The following is a 21,589-nucleotide window of genomic DNA, read 5'->3' as shown; positions in this document are numbered from 1 at the left end:
TACACGTAAAAACCATTCCTTTGCAGGTCTCAGATGTGCGACCTGAGATACCATGTCACTGATCACTGAGGTACATAAACACATGGCAGGAGGGCAGGATGCATGTTGTTCCTGGAATATCTTTTAGATTAAAATAAACTCAAAATGTGGGAGATTTTACAATTTATATTCGAGACCCTTTAAATGACTCCAAACAACACACAGCATTGTTACATACTGGTTTACGGGAGCATTTCCTTGTGCTAAATCATGTAAGAGTTCATTAAGATCTCCACTGTATGAGTCTTATTTGAAGAACTCCAGTGTAAATGGGTACTGTACTGATGTAACATGCTGTTTTCAGCACTACACTGGCAGAAATTCCTGTAGGTTACAAGGTGAGAGCATAATGTAAGATCAGGTTCAGTGTCAGCTTGACTACCTGTATGTAATGTATGTGTTCTTACCGCGTTGCTGTTAAGACCAATCCACAGAGGCTCTCCGTATTCCTGTGCAAGTAAGAACAACAGTGCCTGGCTATATGGGTCTAAAATGCTGGCAAGTTCTGAGGCATTGTTGTTGCAGTTTTTCTGTGCTTCCTCCCAATTCATTTTGGAACAGGTGACAGAATAGCTAATGCCACCAGCATGGTCAAAAGCGAAGTCCAGCACTGTTGCTGATGACTTAAAGAGTTCAGGATCTGTAGGAATAAGGAAAAAAACCTCCCCAATAACAGTTAAATCTGGAGACCACATATTTGACTTGAGTGACTGAATGATATCTTCATTATTTACAGACCTGGTAGAAAATTGCTAATGGAATGGAATACCTCATTAGTTGTTTATAAGTAACAGATAACTTCAAAACAACAGTGAACTTTCTGGATAAAAGAAATACATTTTCAGCTTCTGAGAATTTTGAATCAGTAAATTCACAGTACCTTATATTGCAGAGGTAAATTCACCTCATCAGTCAAAAATAACACACCTGCCCTGTGTGTTTTCAAAATACTCTTTGCGGCTTAGCAGCTTTGTGACTATCAGGTTTATTTGGATAAACGTAAAACTTACCAGCTACGATAATCTATAGATCATTATGAACTTCTGTAATTAAAATGTTTGTGGTTTTTAGCTATTTAATTACCCTTTTAAAAATAAAATAATTTTGCTTTCCTAAATTCTGATATTTTATTTATCATTCCCTTCTCCAAAACATTGCTAAATAACACGGGGATGTAAGATGGGCCCTTAGGTTTTACTGGTCCTTTACCTAAACAAAAAAAAAGATAGCTGATCTAAAGCATGTTAAACAAGAAAAGTGATTTTAATCCTTGTGTTATAAATTTCAAGATTAGCAATACAGAACTCACCACTATTCTTCTGGCATATATACCCTGTGGATTTATAACACTCCTCATTGTTCCATTTTCCTGTGTCATCAGCATGACCTCTCTTCAGAGAAACACAATCAAACTGTTGGAGTAAGGGAAAGAATATGAGCACATTGATATTAGAAGTTCTAAAACAAAGTACTATAATCCCCTGGGTAGTTTCACTCCTTTTTTCTTTGAATTCTGATATTGTAGAGTTTGTATCACAACTCTAGAAACCTTCCTTTTGTCCTTTTCTGTCCTTTCTGGCCTCCTCTGTGGTGGCCAGCTCCACCTTGGTACTGTCTTGTAAATCTTTGTAATCTTCAGCTCAGCCTGCTTGTTCATTTGGTTATTTTCAAGGAGATGTACTTGAAAGGCACTATTATTTTCAAGAACTTTCTGTCACACCTTCTGTCTCAACTAATGAGCAACTATCAGTAAGTTTTTTGAATAAGAATGAAATAAAAATAAATAGAGGTCATGCTTGGTATTTGGCTTGCAAAGCCAACTTTAAATAGTGGCTATTCTTGACAGAATCATCTAAACGATGGTCCTTGACAGAGTTATCATCAGCTCTAGCTCTTAGAATTTCTCTTTCGGCTACACCAGATCAGGTGCTGAGTGCTTAAGAAACTGGAACTTCAAGTTTATTGCAACCTGCAACAGCCTACTAAGCTGCCATACAGAAATTTTAGGAACACCTGTTTTAGTGGCTCTTGACTCTAGTTTCTTAAGCTTGGGTAACTTTTTGACGTTATTTCACTCCTATGAAAAGGATCCCCTGGAGGAGATAGCTGTTAGCATCTTGAAGGTGAAGGAGAAAAGTAGAATGTACTTTTGCACAGTCTTTTTTTTTTCCCCCGCTTGATATTTCTCAGGAGCGTTATTAGAGCTGCGGTAAAGTAGAGCTATGTATTGTGCTGTATCCTATATGTCTTCCTGCATGCCTTGGCCAATGGTTAGATGGGCAAGAGCAGAATGAATTGGCTGAGGTGCAGATTAAGCTGGTTGTCTAGAGGTATGATTTCTGGGTTCTCTAGAGGTGTGGATACAAAAAATGAAGGGAGGATGGACAGTGAGTGGAATGACATAGTGTGAAGGACAAGTTCTGAAAGCAAGATATGGAAATAAATGGAAGAAAGGCAATATGGGTGTGCAAATCAGTCTATATTGGTCTGAATATGTAGAATGCTATTTTATTTACAGCATTCTGAGGTTTAATTTCAGTGCTAGCAGTGGAGAGGGTTTGATTGGTTTAGAAAGTAGTTGACATCTATGGCCCTTAGCAATTCAATTACAATTTTAAATAGGGAAGAAGTAGAAAAAAGTTGAACTCTTTCCTCTTGCATCCTCTCCTCCTTCCTTTGCAAACATGAGTTAACTTGTCAAACGTGAAAATATTTCCAATGTGTGTTAACTTCTAAAATTCTAATGTTGCATTTACATTTTCTCCAAAATGAACAGCAAATTACTGTGAAAAAGAAAACTTTATTCAATCTATCCAATCTTTATTCAATCTGTCCATTGCTGCAATTTTGCCAAATTCTTTGGCAAAATTGCAGCAATGCCATTTTGTGCTCTGAGATAACTAGAATACTCAAACATTGAAACTTTTTGTCGCTAATCCCAGTGTAAAGATAGGTGAACAACTTGGGGAGAAGGCTGAGGCAATGTTTGTAGCAAAGTGAGCTGTTTACTTGAAGTGTTATTGCTCCTCAGATTTAACTTGATGGTAAATGCTAAGCGGTATTTACCTGTTGCAGATTGTGGCCATCTTCTGGATGTAGACTGGGAAACAACATGGGTTCTACAAGTTTTGGGGAATCTGGAGCCCAGTTTGTATAGGAGACAGCGCTTCCATCAGTCCAGACAAAGTTGAGTTCGCTGAGTATATCATTCAAACCAATCCAGGGATCATTTGAAACATCCTTCAAATGGTAAGTGAGAAAAGCTGGGAAAAAAGACAATAGAAAAGAAGATGAACATGTCATGTCATCAGTCAAGACATCAGCTCATAAACAAATCCTTAAGTATTTTGTTTGTTAAAGTCTTGTAAATAAATTTTAATTAGCACTTGATCAGAAATTTACCCAAGTTTATTATTTCAAGGTTATGCCAAGCCTTTGCCTGTGAAAAGTCTCAAAGAATTAAAGTATTTGGAACTATGAAGCAAGGTTGGAAAGAGGAAAGATACAAAAAACCTGCCTGACCACCATGTTATCTAATAACTTCACTTATTTCAACACTCAGGATGAGCTGATTGACTGATGGAAATGTGTAGCTGTATACAGCTGCAAATGGAAGCCCGGAAATATAGTCAAGGTGAAAATGTGCCTTCCTCTGACATTCTACTGCTGAACTAAGTTGCAGAGTTTAGGCAGTCATTTCAGAGAGATATAGTAATATATCCCTTCCTATTTCCGGCAGAAACAGACCATGGATTCCTTTTCTTTCTCTGTGTTTAAAACTACAAATGCCAGGTCTGGATTTGTTATTTTATGCTAATTCATACCCTATAAATAATGTAAAGCAGTTTACATGGAACAGGAGGAAGCAACCCTTAGCATTACTAGCATGCCCTATACAGATGGTTCCAGTTCTTGAAAAAACGTTTTATGCCATGGCCGTATAACCTATGTTGTGTATACCTATTATAAAATACATACATTTACATACTGTCTTTTTTTGCCATGTTCTTCTTTGCAGGAAATGACCACTGTACACAGAGTAAATGCTACCTATTACGTAAAGAGCTGTTGCACTATACCTTGTACTTGTTCGTTATGTATGCTCGCCAGGTTTCCTCCAAGGCTCATACAAGTTCTTCTTGCAGTATGCCAGTATTCATAGGAAGAGCCAAAAAATTTGTAACACTAGGGAAAAGTGAATATAGACTGTTAGTGAGTGACAGCAAAAGGAATTTAGGTTTGAAATACACTAGTTTAAGTAGAAATTAGCCCAACTCAGACCCACAAAATAATTTTCCAAAGTTAACAGGGACTTGGATCTGGAACCAAGTCCAAACCATTCATAAATTTTAAATTTACTCTGTGTCTTTCTGTGAGGGACTGAGAAAGTCCCAACAAAACTCAAACAACCATTTATAAACCATGGTAGGAGTCTGATGAGAATCTAATGTGTTAACTAACTCAGAGATTTTGAGAAGCCATACTCCATCATTAGTAAAAGACAAAGAAGTGCTGACTCTATAAGAAAAGCCCAGCCCAGGGTTTCATGTAGAATCACCTGAACTTTCTGAAAAACATTTTTGACCTAGAGCCTACGGTCAGCCTGCTCTCATGTGTGTATTCAGCCTTTTTCTTTTCACAGCTCTTTTATTAGTGGAAGTATATGACTCGTGATTTCTTAAAAAGTGCGTAGTCATCACATTACCAATACACATTCACCCTGAAATGGTTTAGGTAATTATGAGTGTGCCTAGTGTGCCCTCTCCATGTTTACAGCTCACCCTCTGCTCTGTGGCACGCCAGTAGCACCATCAGAGAATTATCTTGCATAGTTTGTGGAAAATAACAACTCTGACGACCGTAACAAAAATGCAAAAAAAGTGTACTGGCATAAACTCCACTGGTGTGAGTATCCATAGGTGCTTTCATAACAGTATTGTATATATTAGAAAATAGAACCCTCACTTAATAAGCACAGCAAGTTTGTCCCTTTTGGGAAGAGGCAAGCATTACACTGAAGCCTGTTTGGAAAAATTTGGCCTTATTTCTGATTCATTCCAGCTCAAATGACTGATTTTACGCTATAGTTGGTGCTTTCAGTTGAATTCAGCTCAATTTTTTTGAAAGTATATACAATGTAGCAGTTTTTCCAATGTATCTCAGATGACCACTTCTCAGGAAAACAATTAAAAATCTGTAAACCCACCATTTTGCAGGAATTAGGCAACTGGTTCAATTTTTAATGCAACTTTGGATAATCACTGTCAAAAGATATCTGAGAGACAAAAGGCCTCTTGTATATCTTTAAGTACCTTCCCAAGGACTAATATAATTGTGCTTAGATGGATATTATCATACCTGATTTTTAAATAAAAGCCAATCTTCAGGACATCCTCCAGGAGGTGAAGGCACTGCTGAAGGAAGTGTTGCGTTTATAAAACTTCTGTGCCTCTCACAGATATAGCCATTTGAAAAACCACAGCTGACATCATTCCACAAGCCTGAAATCAATTTAAATATAGATAATAAGACACTGAATAAGATTGAAATTTGTGGGAAAGTGAACTGGCTTCTGTGCTTGTAGGTTCAAAAGCAATCTGCCTGGGAATGTGAGATAACATGCTTCAGCTCAACTCTACCTCCCATCATCACTGCTTACAGGAGGACTTGGCTCCTGCTGTGACTGTGGGAGTAGTGGCCATATGAGATGGCTGATACGGCAACTCCATGACCTCTGAGTAGAACCCACCCAAACAGCTTTGTTGCACTGAAACATGCAAGTGTAAAGTAATGCTTTATCAGTGAAAACACTATAAAATGTGAAACTCTATATATGTTCTATTCCTTCGCTAACTATTCTCTAATTATTTCTTTGAAGGACTAATTTGCTGTTGATTTGAATAGAACATATTGTTTGTGCAGCTGAAAAATCAGTGATCAAATTGTCCCTGCATTCCCCATTAAAATCAATTTCTTATATTCCACTTTTATGGCTAATATTGCCCCTGAAGAAACCTCAGATATAATGACTATACTTGATTGTGCATATTTTCCCAAATTGCTGGGAAAAAATGGACTAATGTTGGCAAGATATTTTTAACAAACAGGAAAGGAGCAATACCCATAAAAATACTTTTTTAAAAAAGTTGTGTAACTCACCATCCTTTTTATTTAAGACCACACAATTTTCTTGAGCATCTGCAAAGTTGGGCTCACCCTGTGCCCAAGCTGCATAGTGCACGGGGCTTCCATCCGTCCAACTGAAAAAAAACCCAACAACAAAACAGTAGCGGTTGCTCAGACAACGTTCATGGAACCATTCAGAAAAATCTACCTTGACATGCTAAAAATATTTTTTAAAAAATCACAGCTGAGTCTGTATGTAAACTGAGTTTCCATTAGGATTAAAAGACCTTAGATAATGAAATCCCTGCATGTCAAGTCAAAGAACAAAAATACCTTTTTTTTAACAGACATTATCTATGTATTCATAGCATGTATATTCCCTAGAAAAAAGCCATTTAAACGAGTGTTTTTACAATGTAGTTAAACCAAGGGAGTGCACACATTTCAACATGCAATATAACTCTCTGAATCTGCATTTAACTCCCTTGCAGTGGTCTCTCCAGAAGGAACTCTGGTAGTACAAAACTTCTACAACCGCTTCTTATGAATCTTGATGTAGCTTTTTTACCTACCTAAACTGTTGATCAGCATTCTGAATTAATCCTATGAGATATGACTCCAATTTGCCATTTTTTAAGATCTAAACACAAAAATGTACTTTTAGTTAGTGCTTGCTAGTATTTAATAGTTATCTAATAAGAAAAAGTGTAATTTTTGTGCTATGGAAGCAAATAGATGAATACACATTGTCTAAATGATCATGTGTGGTCACCAGAGAGGACCCCTGTTGAAGTAAATACCATACAAGACATACTTTTGCTTTATGATCTTTATTGCTGCTTTCCCAGTTTTGGCTGCATTACTGGTATGATCAAAGCTTTCAAAGTTGTGTTCTCAATTTAAAAAGAAACAAGGAAGACTTGAGAAAAAATTTAGCATAAAATTTTTTGGTACTTTCCTGTTCTTAAGCAGCTATGTAATTGCTGTGCCTCAAGCTGTCTGTCCTCTCCTCCTTTCATATCCTTTCCCACATAATAAAAGCGAGCACCTAATAGTGTGAAATAGAAAGGAGGTGGTGTGGCTACTTTGGTATTAGTAAATCAAACAGGATTATGGCAGGGGTTTGAGGCAACATCCATGCTATTAAATTGTTAGCATGCCCCTGCCACGGCTTTGGCATGTACCCATCAGAACCGTCTCAGGCAACGTGTAGGCAGTGCCCTTGAAATACATGAACAGTTTTGATAGGTGTTGCGGGAAAACTAATTCATGAAGGTCCTAGTTCGTCAGTCCCTGACCTGGACCAAGCTAAACCTTTCTTTGAAAAGTTGTTTTGTTCAGCAACATGGTGTGGTATGTGACCACCAGAGCTACACTGGCAGTAGCCTCACATCTACACGTAACACTGTATTCTAGAATATGATATTCGGATGAGAGGTAACCAGTCTGGCAAAAGGACAGTTTTCTCCATATACACCTAATCTGCCTGTTCATTGCTCCTTATACACATTTGGGCATCGGCAGAACTCTATTTAGATTAGAATATACAAGAATATACCCACCCTAGTAAATGGTAAATTCTTTTGCATTTATTTTCCTAAAGAGAAGCTCTGTTCTGTAGAATAAATATTTTTTCATTGAACATTTAAATCTAATGCTAATAAAATGTAGTAATATTATGCAACAAGCACATTCTCCTGTGCTTCACAAGCATATGCAGCAGGGTATATAGGCCATATACGGTATAACACAGTCAAATTTCCTCTTACACATTTCCACAAAAATTTTCTTTCACTATTATTTCCAATAGTAGCAAGATCTCCATGATTGCTTTTGCAGAATGTTCTGGCTTTCTCCATAGAGGTCTTTTCTGTGCTGAAAAAATATTGTTTGTCCCCTTTTAAAATCCAGCCATCTTCTATGACTTCATATGCTGCAACACAGAAGAGGAATCTCTGTATTCTTCATGGTCCTTACACAAAGCTGATGTTGTTACATGATACCACCCTTTAGATAAGAGAAAATAAACAGAAGCTTACCGGCAGAAGGGCCCAGAGGTTCTGGTTTCAAGGGTGTCCCTGTAATGAAATGGGAAAAAAATAAAGATGTAAAATGTTTCCCAAATGTTGAGCCAGTATAAGTGTTCAGTTACTGGAAATGATCTTAATGTCTATCAATTTTCCATATTTTACATATTCAATGCAGAATATATTTATATAGTATCTTTGGTGCAGAGCAAAAATGGATGTTCAGGGAATAACAGATGTATCACAGCCCTACATCTCTGTCTTGGTAGATTTTTGGTAAGTGCATCTTGTACATCCTGAATTTTGCCTAAATTAGGTGACTGAAGTGTCTGAATGAGTACTTGTTTCTGAAAGAAAACTAAAGAGTGAAAATATTTTACTTCAATGTTGGTATACTTTGCACAATAATAAGAGATTCTTTATGGACATTGTCTTGTATCTGAACAAGAAATTCAAATACTAAACAAAGTTTTGCTTCAAAATATTTTAAATTTTATTAGTATTCATTTGTTTGTGAAACTTTTTTTTTTTCTGGGAAACTACTTTGTGAAGAATCACCTTTGACTGAAAATCCACCAGCTTTTGAGAAATAATTTAAATGAAAAATTTCAACATCACACAGAGTGGGATTTTGGAGCAATGTATCTCTAAACACACAAGGCCAAGAGCTATGAAAATGTAAAACAAATGTCACCTTTATAATTTTTTTCCACAGGAATTCAGGGTAATGTTTGTGTTGCTGTATGTGTAATTACATTAAATGAAGCATGTGACACACATACTTGGGTAAAAAAAAAGTCATGTTACCTTTTAAAAGTAATCTCTTGTATGGTTTGTTAAAAGATTTAAAAGAAAAAAAATATGTGTCTGTTCTGGAAGTACAAAGTATTATGACTATTTCAGCATCTTTCAGTATGACATTATGCACTGCTGACTAATGATGATAATTTCATCAGGCTATAATTTCTGCCATTCATTCACTAATAATAATTAACAGTATACAACTATTGACACTTCTGCTAATGATTTTTATTTGTGCTGATCATGCAGGTGAGGAATTACAAAGAAAGCTACCAGGAAAGGTATCTTCACAACATCTCTTTAAGATAGATGCCTATGACTATTACTTTTTAAGCATGAGAAGCTGAGACAATGTGCCTTGGTTAGGATCAGATTATTTTGAATAGTTCACCAGCGCAGAAATGATCTTTTTAGAAAAGTATCACTTGAAACATTAACCCTTACTGCTTGTGTGAAGGAGCCTAGAGAGCCACCAAAGCAACACTCCTGCTAGTCTTGGAAGTAAAATGTGCAACTCAATACAAAGCTATAATTGATTCCTCTCTTATTTCGCTGGATATCTTTCATAACAATAGTTACTGAATAGTTCACCAGCGCAGAAATGATCTTTTTAGAAAAGTATCACTTGAAACATTAACCCTTACTGCTTGTGTGAAGGAGCCTAGAGAGCCACCAAAGCAACACTCCTGCTAGTCTTGGAAGTAAAATGTGCAACTCAATACAAAGCTATAATTGATTCCTCTCTTATTTCGCTGGATATCTTTCATAACAATAGTTACATTTTAGAAAAAAAAAAAAAAAAAAACAGAAGTATAAAAATGGAGGATTTTGCTGCTGGTATGAGAGGAAGATGTGAGCCTGCCTATTGACTTAAAGTATATAAATTTTGAAGCTTGGATTACCATCTTTTCATTACAGCAAGCCTACTGTTACAGGAGTTTGTTTGCATGTCATCTTACAAAGAGAATGATTCTAGTATGCTGGTAGTCTTGTTTAAATTAGAGTAGGTGACTAATGTGTCCTTGTGTAGCATTCAAGGTATACCTCAGCAGAGCGGTGAAGTTTCATTTCACAAAGGATACAGAGGTTTAAAGTAATCTTTTTTTTGCAAATAGCAATCCTCTCTTTCTCCCTCTCTGCCCCCTTAGCCCCCAACTTGGAAATTCCCTACAAGCAAAAGTTCCAAGAAGCATGCAGTTTCATGTCAGTCAAAGCCCCTGTTTTGACAAAAATCTGCTTTTGGGCAGAGCAGTGGATTTTACCAGATAAGCCCTTGAGGTTGCTTTCACCTTATTTTCTGTGATTCTGTAATTACATAAGTATATTTTCAGTAAAGCTTATCATACAATGTATTTTTTTAAATAAAACAAAAAAAATTTAAGTGTTGAAACATCATATTCTGAAAGTATTTGTCTTGACCTATTTTTCATTATGCAAAATTCCTGTGAAATCAACCAAATTTTCTACAAGCGTGTAACTTGCAGAACTTCCTGTTTTGATAGATTCAGCTTAAATTTCTTCCTAATGTGAGTTTAGAGTAAAAAGTAACCTACCTTTCTTTATTTCACAAATCCAGTTATGACTGTATTCACAGTGCACCTCAATCCATGACATGGAAGGCTCTTCACTGATTGCTCCACAATACCCAAATGCAGTATTGTAAAAATAATGATTTTTCTTATAATTCACCTACAGAAGAAACACAACTGTGGTTTTTATTCTTATCATACAGGGGAAAAAGTTGTACTCTGGAAGGAAAGAGAAGTAGCACTGAAGTTTCACGCCACTCCTTACTTTCCTCCTATGGCTGTGCAGCCTGTGTGGGCTATTAAAGCAACATAGTCACTCCGCAAGAAAAAAGAAAGGCTCTGGGTTTGCGCAGCATTTAACAGACTCCAGCAGTCCCACGAAAACTCAAATCAAATGAGGTTATAAATCAATAGCAGGGGAAAGGAACGTGGCAATATATCACCAGAGACTAATAAAAATCAGGAGAGACCTTTCTCGTAGATTTGCCACTTAGATTATCGTCTCTGTAGCTGCGACTAGTACTCCATGTTACCACTTTTGTGATGGTATAACTTCAGGGCTTACCGGCCTTTTCCTTTTCCAAACCAGTATGAAGAATAATGATTTAGAGTTACCCAGTGGCAAGGTAGACATTTTTGGGAATTCTTCTACAACTTTCATCCACAGCAGTCATGGAAACAGCTCCAACAGCAAAAAAGAACAGAAAGAAACTGGCACGGTCAAACACTCACCGGGGATCCGTCACTCCAGGAAAGGCCACCATCAGGATCCAAACACTGCAAACCTATCCAGAAGGGCTGAGATGATGGGGATTTTCTTCTAGAGTGTGAAAAAAACGTGTCATAGAAGAAGAGGATGTATGTGGTTAGCTCTGTTAAATTTTGCAAGTTACATGGGACAATAACTCTCACACTTATTGAAGACTTTAGAGTAGAAATTTTTAAAAGAGCAAAATGCTGTTGGTCAGCAAACTCCCATGAGCAAGTAAATGAAGTTCACGCCTTCAAATTTTCTACTTTGCAAATGGTTCTGTTGAAAACACAGCACATTGTTTTTCTTTATTGATGTTGTAATTATAGTGTTCTTTGAGAAATAAAATGTTCAGGTTTGCTGGAAGTCACAATTCAGTTTCAAAATGGTTCAGTAAACGAACTTAGAAATTAGTCTGAAGGAGAAGCATTCAAACAATTTGGTTGTTGGGTTGGGTTTTTTTTTTTTTTTAATTGAAAAGATTTGTGGATATTGACAAATTTTAGGAATTCCAAGAATCTCTTTGAAAATGGTACCCATATGAAATATCTTCCCAGTTCTTTTCTTATGTGACTGTGATGATAAACAGATACAGATTTTCAACTAATTATCTCAGGAGCAACTCAAGAATATTTTTATTTATTCCTATATAAATAATTGTTACACCAAAATATCAATTATTAGATACTTTGTTTACTTACATTATTAAGTTTTCTATCACTGTTTGCTCTTCTTCACTTCTGATGGCAGCCAGGTCTCCTCCTATTTCTCTGCAGAAATCTCGGGCTTCAAACCATGTTTTCTTTTGGTTTTCTTCTTTCACAAAAACCTATAGATAAATATTAAGGTAGAACACTATCTTTACAGCATGTTAAAAATAAATCTACTGCCTGCCTTGCATAAGCAAAACAGGAAAACATTCCATTGCAATTATCATATATAATATGGATTGAAGTGTATCCTACTTGGATAACGTTACGTATCACTGATATAGAGTGATAATTGCAGTGATTTCCATGGATAGTTGTGTAAAAGCTTACTACTTTTGTGCAATAATGTGCCATTCTCTGACGTTTAGACGCCCTATCTATTTGGTGCTCTTCTGTCTCATGAGTAGGATTACTGGAAAAATTAGTACTTACTCTGAAGCATGAATTAGTGCTATTGCTTGTATCCCAACCCAAGGGACATTTGGAATCAGAAGCAATTTCAGGAGCAAGAGGAAGAGTAATTTTTTCAGCTAGTTTTTTGCAGAGAAATTTTGCCTTTACTTCACAGTTCTGAACATCCCATAGTCCAGCTGCATTTCCAGTCCTTAAGGCAACACAACCAGCTTCATTCCCTTTGTGAGATATAAAAGAAAATTGAAATGTGTTTTAAAGTGGTTCCCCTGACATTTTTACAGCTCATGTGATCCATTTACAAAAGACTGTTTGAAATACTAAGTATAGTGTCTGGTCAAAGGAGGAGCTTTGTAAAAAGAGGAAACCAGCGAGCGGAGTCATTCATCATCTTCCCTTCCCTTTGAAAAGCTTTACAAGTGCATGAACAACCCCTTGCCTGCCTCTTTCCTATGCCACTCACTGCAAGGATTTGGCAGCCTGTCACCCGGGCTGGAAAGGATTTCAGCCTTTCCACTCAGTTTGATTTTGCTCTTGTAAGCAACGAGGAGCCAGAAAAGAAATATTTTCCTGGCAGCTTATATCAAAGACACTCCTACTTCAAAGGCAGAATGTTCATATGTGTCATCACGGATGTGTTTTAGCAAAGTTGGGAAACAGTTTAGAATTACAATACAGAAAGTTCCTTAGTAGCATAAATTTACTCCAGTGGCAGAGTACCAGGCATTGCCGCGTTCCAGTTTGTGTACAGAACACCTTCACCAGTCACCCACTTGAACATCCCCTGCTCTTCCATGTCTGAGAGACCAATCCAAAAATACTTCTCAGAGCTCAGACCAACGAGGCTGGTCAAGTAGGCTTGCTCGTTTCTGAAACGACAGGAGTCGGATGGGGATTAAGCCTAGCTTTCCCTTACTCTGCCATTTCTCGTGGCACAAGACTACACTAAGACTAGACACAAGACTAGAATGGAGTCTCCATTAGGTTTCCTTTTAAGTGGAAATATGTTACTTAACTGGATAGCAGATGGACTAGCTTCAATAGTAGGTGAAGCCGTGCTATACTGAAAACCTGCTCCTTACAGAACAGAAGCAGCTGTGGTCTGTTTTTTTCAGAGTAAAGTACTGGAAAACAGGAATGTGTAAAATATATTTAGTTAGAAAAGATCTACTGTATTTACTGATTCTTTTTTTCTCCAGAAAAAAGATATTCTGGTTTTCTGGTTTCACACTTTTCCAAAGTTCTCAACTATTTTATAAAATTCCAAGATTATTCCATCAGATGTAGTTTTGAAACTCTTTTCATACCTGTCTCCTACACTTGTTAAATAACCACTGCTCCTTTCACAGGTTTTCTTTGCTTCTGAAAATGTTACAGAGGTATGTCCAACCAGGTAGCAGTAAAAACCATGTCTTTCCCAGCCCTGTCAAGAACACGTGGAATATATTTACAGTAAAAAGAGCATACGTTCTAGTGCTTGAATTTCAGTGTCTGCTCTTAAATCAACATATTTTAATGTAACCTAATGCAGTAATATAGTAATTTGAACTCCAGTGGACTAATGGAAATTAAGCTTAGTAAACATCCAGAAAGAAGAGATTTAATGCATATGAGTCCCCCTTTTTGACAATTAGTAACTGATAAATATTAACTGATAAAAAAGTCAGAGGTACACAGAATGGAGAGTGTATTTAGAAGCGGGTGAGTAAAATACTTCCTTGCTCAGAACCGAAGAGAGTAGTCTGTGTTATAGTGAGATGCTGACTCAAGATTCCTGATGTTTCTAGGCTAAAAAAACAGTAACTAGATAAATTAATTGATTTAACTCACCAGTTCACCTAAAAAGTCTGACTGAAGAGGTAGCATAAAAATTACTGAAAAGCAAAATCCTCAAAATTACAGCTGAATTCCAAGTCACATTTCCCTTCTATACCTGCTCAAGATTTGCTTGCTGCATCCAAGAAAGGTAAATAAAATCTGTGTTCGGTATTTGGCTGCTGCCTAGTTCCATCTAGCACAATGAGTCTCAGCTCTGTTTCCCATGTGGGGTTGTGGGAAGTGTTATTACTTATAGAACAGTAGTAAATAGGAAAGTAAAAAAAGGGAAAAGGAGAAGAAAAAAAAAAAGCAGTAGGATACAATAACTTGTTCAAAACAACTTCACTCATAAAAGCAATTTGATTGTTTTGATTTGGCTTCAACAGTGAGATTTGTCATCATCTTGCATCATGTCACCTAGTCCCGAAATGGTTCCCAGTATCTACTATGTCTTAGGTAACCGCAGAGGGTTGTAGAACAATATAACAAATACGCAGAAAAACGCAGTAATGGCTTTAGCCTCTTTCGCAGACAGTTCTGAGAGATAATGGGCCTGACTCATATTGATTAAAAAAATTTCAAAATAACTGTATTTTAAATAAGGGAATGTAGTGAAAATTAGCACCCTGAATTTGATGTACAATCACATTTGTTAGGGAAAAAAGAAGATAGTTTCAATGTCAAGTGGAGCTTGTGAAAACAATGGATTTTTGCTAACCAGATTCTTGGTTACGCTTTGTTCTTACCTTCGGGCAGGCAGGATCAGTCGTTACTGTCCCAGAAACTCCTTGTAGTGGGTCTCTTCTGCAGATGTAACCTAATTTTATATCACAGGCACTGTCTGCCCAGTATCCATCCTAGATGCAGTTTGGGAAGAGGTGAAAAACAGTGAGGCAGAACCTGTTTCCTTTAGAAACGTTATTGATTTTTTTTTTAAATATTACTTCAATGGGAGAATAAAGATCTGTACTTTTTAATGAATTCCAAGTATTTGTGCTTAGTTGTGAGCATATGTTAAGCTAACTAAGCGTCACAGGCAGACTGTTAAGGTTTGCTTGGCATATAATGTACACTCACAATCAAATATGAACATTTATCTAGTTATCTCTAATTTAATTTTAAATTTAATTTAAAACAACCATCTTTCTGAGTGAATAAAGATACCATTCCCTGATTTGTTTCTAAGTTGCATTCATAAAAAAACTAGAAATAGAAATAAAAATCAAATAGTATAGTGCTACACAAATGTGGAATGATTCTACCTCTCCTGCCATAATGACACAATCTTCTTGCCCATTGATTGCATGGGTTGGTTCTCCAGGCAACCATTTGGTATATGTCACAGGAGTCCCATCACTCCACTCAAAGTACATTTGAGTGTTGAGGTCATTCAGACCAATCCACAGCTCATCTGCAGCTTCTAAGAACAGAAATTCACCTGTGTTAGTACCCGAGTTGAAACAGTCCGTAGGAGCAAGATTTTATGGACATGAGCAGAAAATGCCATGTTACAATACAAATTCATCTAGACTAAATGCCAGTGGAGTTTATTTTAAGATCTAATTCACATTCTTCTTTCAAGAAGTTAAAAAATGAGATACCAGCAGGAAATGAGATTCCTCAGCTTTATCAGTAAAAGTCCATTACTGTATCTACAACTACAAGGTGTCTGAGGCAGATAATCTGCCCAAATACTGCAGTAACTAGAGCTGTTATTTCCTTCGAGTGATTTCATGCAGTGAAAGACACATGAAAATCAAAATGGAAATAATGAAGACGAAAATTAAGAGATCACTAATGATTCCTCTCCTGGTTTTTTGGTGTTTGGGTTTTTTTAACCTATATATATGTGGGTTTCCCTATAAATATTCATATCAAACAAATAAGAAATTTTTTTAAATCCCGTAAGATTTCTAATAATATAATTCTCCATTTGTACCAAACACTGCCCTGTAGAAATACTCACTGTAGCCAAGCTGAGACAGTATGAAGCCGTGCTCCTCAGGGTTGTGGATACTGGCCAGATTGCCATTGCTCTCATTGCAGGAAATTAGGGCTTCTCTCCATACTCTGGGATCTCTATGAACCATGAAACAGTGATCTCCATAGGGCAACCATCCTTCTGGGCATTTAACAGGCTCTGCATCCCCTCAAAACCAATAGATATTTCACAGTTTTAAACAGTGAAAAACTGAAGTCTAGAATAACTGCAATTACATTTGAAATCAGTTAATTAACTAATTAATGGAGTGATTACAAATAAGCAGTACTTCCATTCATTCCTCATACACATAAAAAACATTTTGTTTGCTGTTGCACACTGTACTTTTACAGAAAACATACTGCATTTACACAAAAGAGGAAAATAATGGAGCCAGTCGTAACTGGGCTTCACTAGTGTGAAATATTCACTATGGGACAGAGGAATATTTTGGAATTCCATGTATAGTGTTTTCACACACTATACCCTACCCAATTATGTTTTGCATATTTCATAAAGGCATTATTACTGCAGCACAAGTAATTATCTGCACACGTGGCCTTCCATACTAAGTCTCATTAAATAAATCAGAGAAAAGCAGAGTAGAAAAGTGGTCTGAAGGAACTTGCTCTTTTTTGCCATCTTTCTAGGTTACAAGCAATCCCACTGAGAAGGTGGTTTGAGCTTATTGGTGCCTATTGGTGCCATCTTTCCAAGACTTCAGTGGTAAGCCTCAGTGTTTTCATTGGAATGCACTGCAGGAAGGGTGAGGCATCTCTAACTTTATTTTCACGTTCATGCAGTCCATGATACTTTTGTGACAGTGTATGGCTTAGACCAGTGCCTCTGGAATTGTGAATAATAACACGAAATAAAAATTGCTTGTGTGGTTACTGGGTTCCAGGAACATTTCCAGTATGTAAATATATTTGGTTAAACAAATAAGAGTATGCTTTGTTCTGTGCCACTCATCAAAACAGAAGAACAAATGACAATGCTGTTTTTTTTATTTTAAATAGCTATGAAATTTCATTTTAGTGACACAAATTCTGTCTTTATCAAAGGGTTTTTATTTGCTTGATGTACCTGATGGAAGAATGAAAGGATCCAGTGTGGAGTTTTCCTTTTTACAGATATAGCCAACTTTCAGCTCACATGGCTGGTTTTCCCATTTAGTATCTCTTCTGGGATTTAGTACTGCACAGAGTTTCTCAGGCTCAGGCTCAGGGCTTCCTTCATAGAATAAAAACCAAATTATTTTTATATAGCACAGGTTTTATGTCAGCAGCTGAAAGAACAATTTGCTTCCAGCCCTTTCATATGTCAATTACGGACTCATGACTTCATTGCTACAGTTATTTTTCTATCGGAGGTAAGGAAATGTAATTTAAAAGTACCCATCAAAACATTTATTTAGATGCTTGTTGCATAATTCACACTTTCTGCCAGATTTGATTGCAGAATAGCGGTCTCAAAAATAGGGTATTCCTATAAGTTTTGTGAAAATTGTTGGCTTGCACAGAAGAAAGACTAAACTTTGAGCCTGCACTGATGGAAAAGCTACAGCAAGTCCTTTCCTTGCTCCCCCCCCCACCCCCACCCCGAGTTTAATTAGCCTGTGCGTAGGGGTCAGCCATACATCTGCTGAGGAATATGTAGCTCACAACCTGTTGCAGAATAAATTATGTTGTTCCCCAGTCAGTAGATGCTGGACTGAAGAGTCCAGACATTGAAGGGGTACCTGGTGCTGCTGCAGTTGCAATGCCGTACACAGACTGTAGGAAATCATAGTTTCACAGCTCATGAAACATATAGTTTTATGCACAATTTGTTGTCAGGACCCAGTTATGCTAATAGGACTAAGTAATAAGCTTAAAACACTCAGTTACATTCACGAAATCAGAGGACACAGTTTGAGCTAAAATCTTTGTGCAGGGACACAGTAAGGCAGCATCTTAGCATAGTTCGTATTCAGACAAGGAATGTTACAGATGTGAAGAGAGAAGAGCATTCTTCAGAGTTAGAGCCATCAGCTGCTAACAATAAAAAGAAATTTCAAAACCTGAAAATTAGAGTTCTAGCTCTGCATTGTAGAGCTAAACCAAGATCAGTGAATGAATATTACTTGTTAAAAATATGAGACAAAAACAAAATGCCACCGATTTGTGGGATACGTTGTCTGGCAGTTGAGTAGGGAGTGGTGGGAACCTAGATTGGTCAAAGCCTGATAGGCTTCCTCTTTATGTGAGCATGTTAAATGGCTTACAGTTTCTAGAGCTGTGTTTAGCAGAGCACAAAAATAATAATATGGAATTCCTAAAATAAAATATAAGGCATATCTGTTAGATGAGACATACCAAATCACATGTGAAAACAGATCTCATTTCCACAGTGCCCTTGTAGGGGAGCATTTCCTTTCTATGTCAGGTTCTGATCCAGCAGCTTTCAGTGGTGTGCGGAAACAAAAAAGTTACACTCAGGCCCTTTGGAAAGGTCCTTTCTGCATGTTCCTTTGGCAACTTGGCTGCAGATTTTCTCCTTGGTGCAAGCCAAGCCTCCTCATGCGCCCTCACACTTGCTGTGTGTCTCTCCCCTGCCTGCCGCTGCAACCAGCCCTCCAGGAGGTTCTCCAGGACCACTGTCCTTGGGGATTGGGCAGTGTTTTCCGCTTCTCAGAGAGGTCCACGTTGCAATGACTTACTTTTTTTTTTTTCCTCCCCCCAAAAGATACAACTTATAATAATGTTGCAGTAAACTGGAAATGTGTAGATTAACTCATCATAACAGCCTTCATGTGGGGATACAGGAACTCCAAGGGTGTGGGCTGCTTGACCTGAGCGCCAACTACTCTTCTCTACAAGGCTTAAGGAATTTGACCAGCTCAGCAGAAGGTAGAAAACCCTCTACCAGACTCAGCGACTCTGGGCTTTCCCTTCATCTTCTGTGCCATATAAAAACAGGTGGCACCTCTGAGACTTAGGGAAGGCCAAAAGATGGAATATACACATATTTATTCAGCAAGCAAACATTCAGCATTTGCTGCAAACAGCTGTTGCCATGACAATCATTAAGTGACTTTCAAAGATAAACTGACAATGCTGTGAACTCTATTTAGTCTCTCTTGAATGTTAAAGAGGAGAGAAGAAAAGAGGAAAAGCATGAGAAGTGAAGGGGAAGGCTTTGAAAGACTGATTCTCACTGACAGCTGAGTCCTTGCAGGATGCGGAGTCTGATAATCCTTGTGAGAGCTGAAGAGACACAGAGGTTTTAACTGACTTGAAGGCATTCCTAGCATGCTACAACTCAGCTAGTGCTTTTCACTTTATCTGCTTCTGATAGGAGATGAGTTTATTTAACTCTTCTGCTTGAAACTCCTTGTGATATATCCAGTGAAGAAAAGCATCATTCTCAGCTTTTTAATCTCACATGTCTCATAAGCCTTTCAACTCCATTTCCTCGTGTTCATGGTGAATGCTAAGGACAGTAATTAATATGCATTCAGCATTCTGGTGGGAAAGATTCATTCCAAAAACTGTTAAAAAAAAAGATTACTACCTTGTGCCCAGTTAAAGTATCTGAAGGGAATGCCACCGCTCCACTGCCAGCCGCTGTTGAGATTCAGGCTGTTAAGCCCAATCCAGAGAGAGGATCTTTTGGTGTCAATCAAATCTAGGTAACCAAAGAGTTGAATTCTAATGAGATTCGTTAGGAAATGCTCTGCATTTTCAAAGTTTGGAGGAAGATAATAAATGTCTGCTTAGTGATTTCTAAGTTCAGTACAGAATCCATGTTTGCTGGTAATAAACTCAGAGTTTATTCTGTAGTTATAGGGCAGAGAATGGCAAAACACTATTTTACATATTAGTTTATCTGAATTTATGCTATTCTACAGTTACATGTAAGCAATAAGCTTTGGAAACTGAAACACTGAATTGCTATTGTTAATATTTATGTTACAAGTTTGCTTGAGTGTGATGCAATTGATACAGGGCCTTCGTTCTACAGTCTATGCATAAATCCAGAAAGTCTTTAGATTTTTAATAGCATTTTGTATAAAATGTGTATGGTATTTCCAAAAATCTATTTCATTAGATATATGTGAAGAATACTGATTTCTTAACGCAAAAGTCATATAATGACTGCCTCCTATAATGACTTTCCTTCTTGTAATGTCCCTTTCTAGTACCTTTCTGGTGTTTTCTGAGCTTGAGCCAACTTTTGATTAATTAGCTGGAGATTCTTAACTTTCTTTGAAAAAATAATAATAATAGAAATAATTTCAAATGGCATTTCCACAACTTACAAAAGTTCCACCTATAAAAAGCTTAATTTAGAGTAATTGTGCTATTTCTCTAGCAATACATATACTATTATTACATCAGCTATTCATTGTAATGCGATTAAAGCACTGAAACATTTGTTATCAGTTAAAAAACCCTATGAGACACTCTTTTTACACAGTCTTGCTTATTAGTTCACCTCTTAGATACATTTGTTCATGTATCTCTGTGACACTTAATAATTCTGCGTTCTGCTGCTGGCAGCTCTTCCTTGCTTGGTGCCATGTGAGAGCTGACTGGTAGTTTATCTGGTAGTAGGTTCCTGTCAAAGGATCTGTGCTCCAAAATCTGTCATTGTCTGTGTGAGAGAAAGTATTGCAGTTTGTTATAAACATCTTACACAAAATGTTACAAGAAAATTTAACTGCAAGCTTACTTGTGAAATGAGATTCTGGAGCAAATAAGGTTTAGACCTGCCAAAACCTGCACTCTTACATTAGCTTGCTCTTTGTTAAGAAAAAGAGAGTTTGCCATTGACATTAGCAGATATGGGCCTTTCATCCTTTATTTTCAGTTTTCCCTTTCAAATCTGATAATCTCCAGGTGAAAAAAAATAGTGTAAAGAGATAGTAAGACAAAACTGCACCTTGGTCATTATCTACTCTGAAAACCTGTTCAGCAGCTCATAGGCTATGCCCGAATTAATTCTTGGCTGAAATACAACTGAAATGCAAATATTTCCAATGATGGAAAGTTTGCTTTTCAAACTATGCCATCATTAATTACATTTGCAACGCTACAGACTTGGGGAAGAGTGGCTGGAAAGCTGCCCGGCAGAAAAGGACCTGGGGCTGTTGGTCAGCAGCCAGCTGAATATGAGCCGGCAGGGTGCCCAGGCGGCCAAGAAGGCCAATGGCATCCTGGCCTGTATCAGAAATAGTGTGGCCAGCAGGAGTAGGGAAGTGATCGTGCCCCTGTACTCGGCCCTGGTGAGGCCGCACCTCGAATACTGTGTTCAGTTTTGGGCCCCTCACTACAAGAAGGACATCGAGGTGCTGGAGCGTGTCCAGAGAAGGGCAACGAGGCTGGTGAGGGGTCTGGAGAACAAGTCTTATG

The 21,589-nt window shown here is 37.4% G+C and overlaps 1 protein-coding gene across 1 annotated transcript in view; it reads right to left on the bottom strand.

Moving 5' to 3' along the window:
* The window catches only part of LOC103895957 (macrophage mannose receptor 1), a 33,630-nt gene that overhangs the window by 6,697 nt on the left and 5,344 nt on the right, over window positions 1-21,589 (bottom strand). The window contains exons 4-24 of the mRNA XM_009275708.2: window positions 20,673-20,831; window positions 19,749-19,862; window positions 17,280-17,426; window positions 16,179-16,361; window positions 15,475-15,632; window positions 14,959-15,069; window positions 13,691-13,817; window positions 13,115-13,252; window positions 12,416-12,615; window positions 11,975-12,102; window positions 11,255-11,342; window positions 10,547-10,682; window positions 8,205-8,243; window positions 7,935-8,098; window positions 6,738-6,805; window positions 6,199-6,299; window positions 5,398-5,540; window positions 4,119-4,224; window positions 3,106-3,302; window positions 1,349-1,451; window positions 447-679 (exon numbers count right to left, since the gene is read on the bottom strand). Of these exons, the coding sequence (XP_009273983.1) occupies window positions 447-679; window positions 1,349-1,451; window positions 3,106-3,302; window positions 4,119-4,224; window positions 5,398-5,540; window positions 6,199-6,299; window positions 6,738-6,805; window positions 7,935-8,098; window positions 8,205-8,243; window positions 10,547-10,682; window positions 11,255-11,342; window positions 11,975-12,102; window positions 12,416-12,615; window positions 13,115-13,252; window positions 13,691-13,817; window positions 14,959-15,069; window positions 15,475-15,632; window positions 16,179-16,361; window positions 17,280-17,426; window positions 19,749-19,862; window positions 20,673-20,831 (2,843 nt within the window). The remainder of the gene's footprint in view (window positions 1-446; window positions 680-1,348; window positions 1,452-3,105; window positions 3,303-4,118; window positions 4,225-5,397; window positions 5,541-6,198; window positions 6,300-6,737; window positions 6,806-7,934; window positions 8,099-8,204; window positions 8,244-10,546; window positions 10,683-11,254; window positions 11,343-11,974; window positions 12,103-12,415; window positions 12,616-13,114; window positions 13,253-13,690; window positions 13,818-14,958; window positions 15,070-15,474; window positions 15,633-16,178; window positions 16,362-17,279; window positions 17,427-19,748; window positions 19,863-20,672; window positions 20,832-21,589) is intronic.

Source organism: Aptenodytes forsteri, unplaced genomic scaffold (assembly GCF_000699145.1).
Source record: "Aptenodytes forsteri isolate BGI_AS27 unplaced genomic scaffold, ASM69914v1 Scaffold172, whole genome shotgun sequence".
Lineage (NCBI taxonomy): Eukaryota > Metazoa > Chordata > Aves > Sphenisciformes > Spheniscidae > Aptenodytes > Aptenodytes forsteri.
This window is presented reverse-complemented; position numbering and strand designations above follow the sequence as displayed.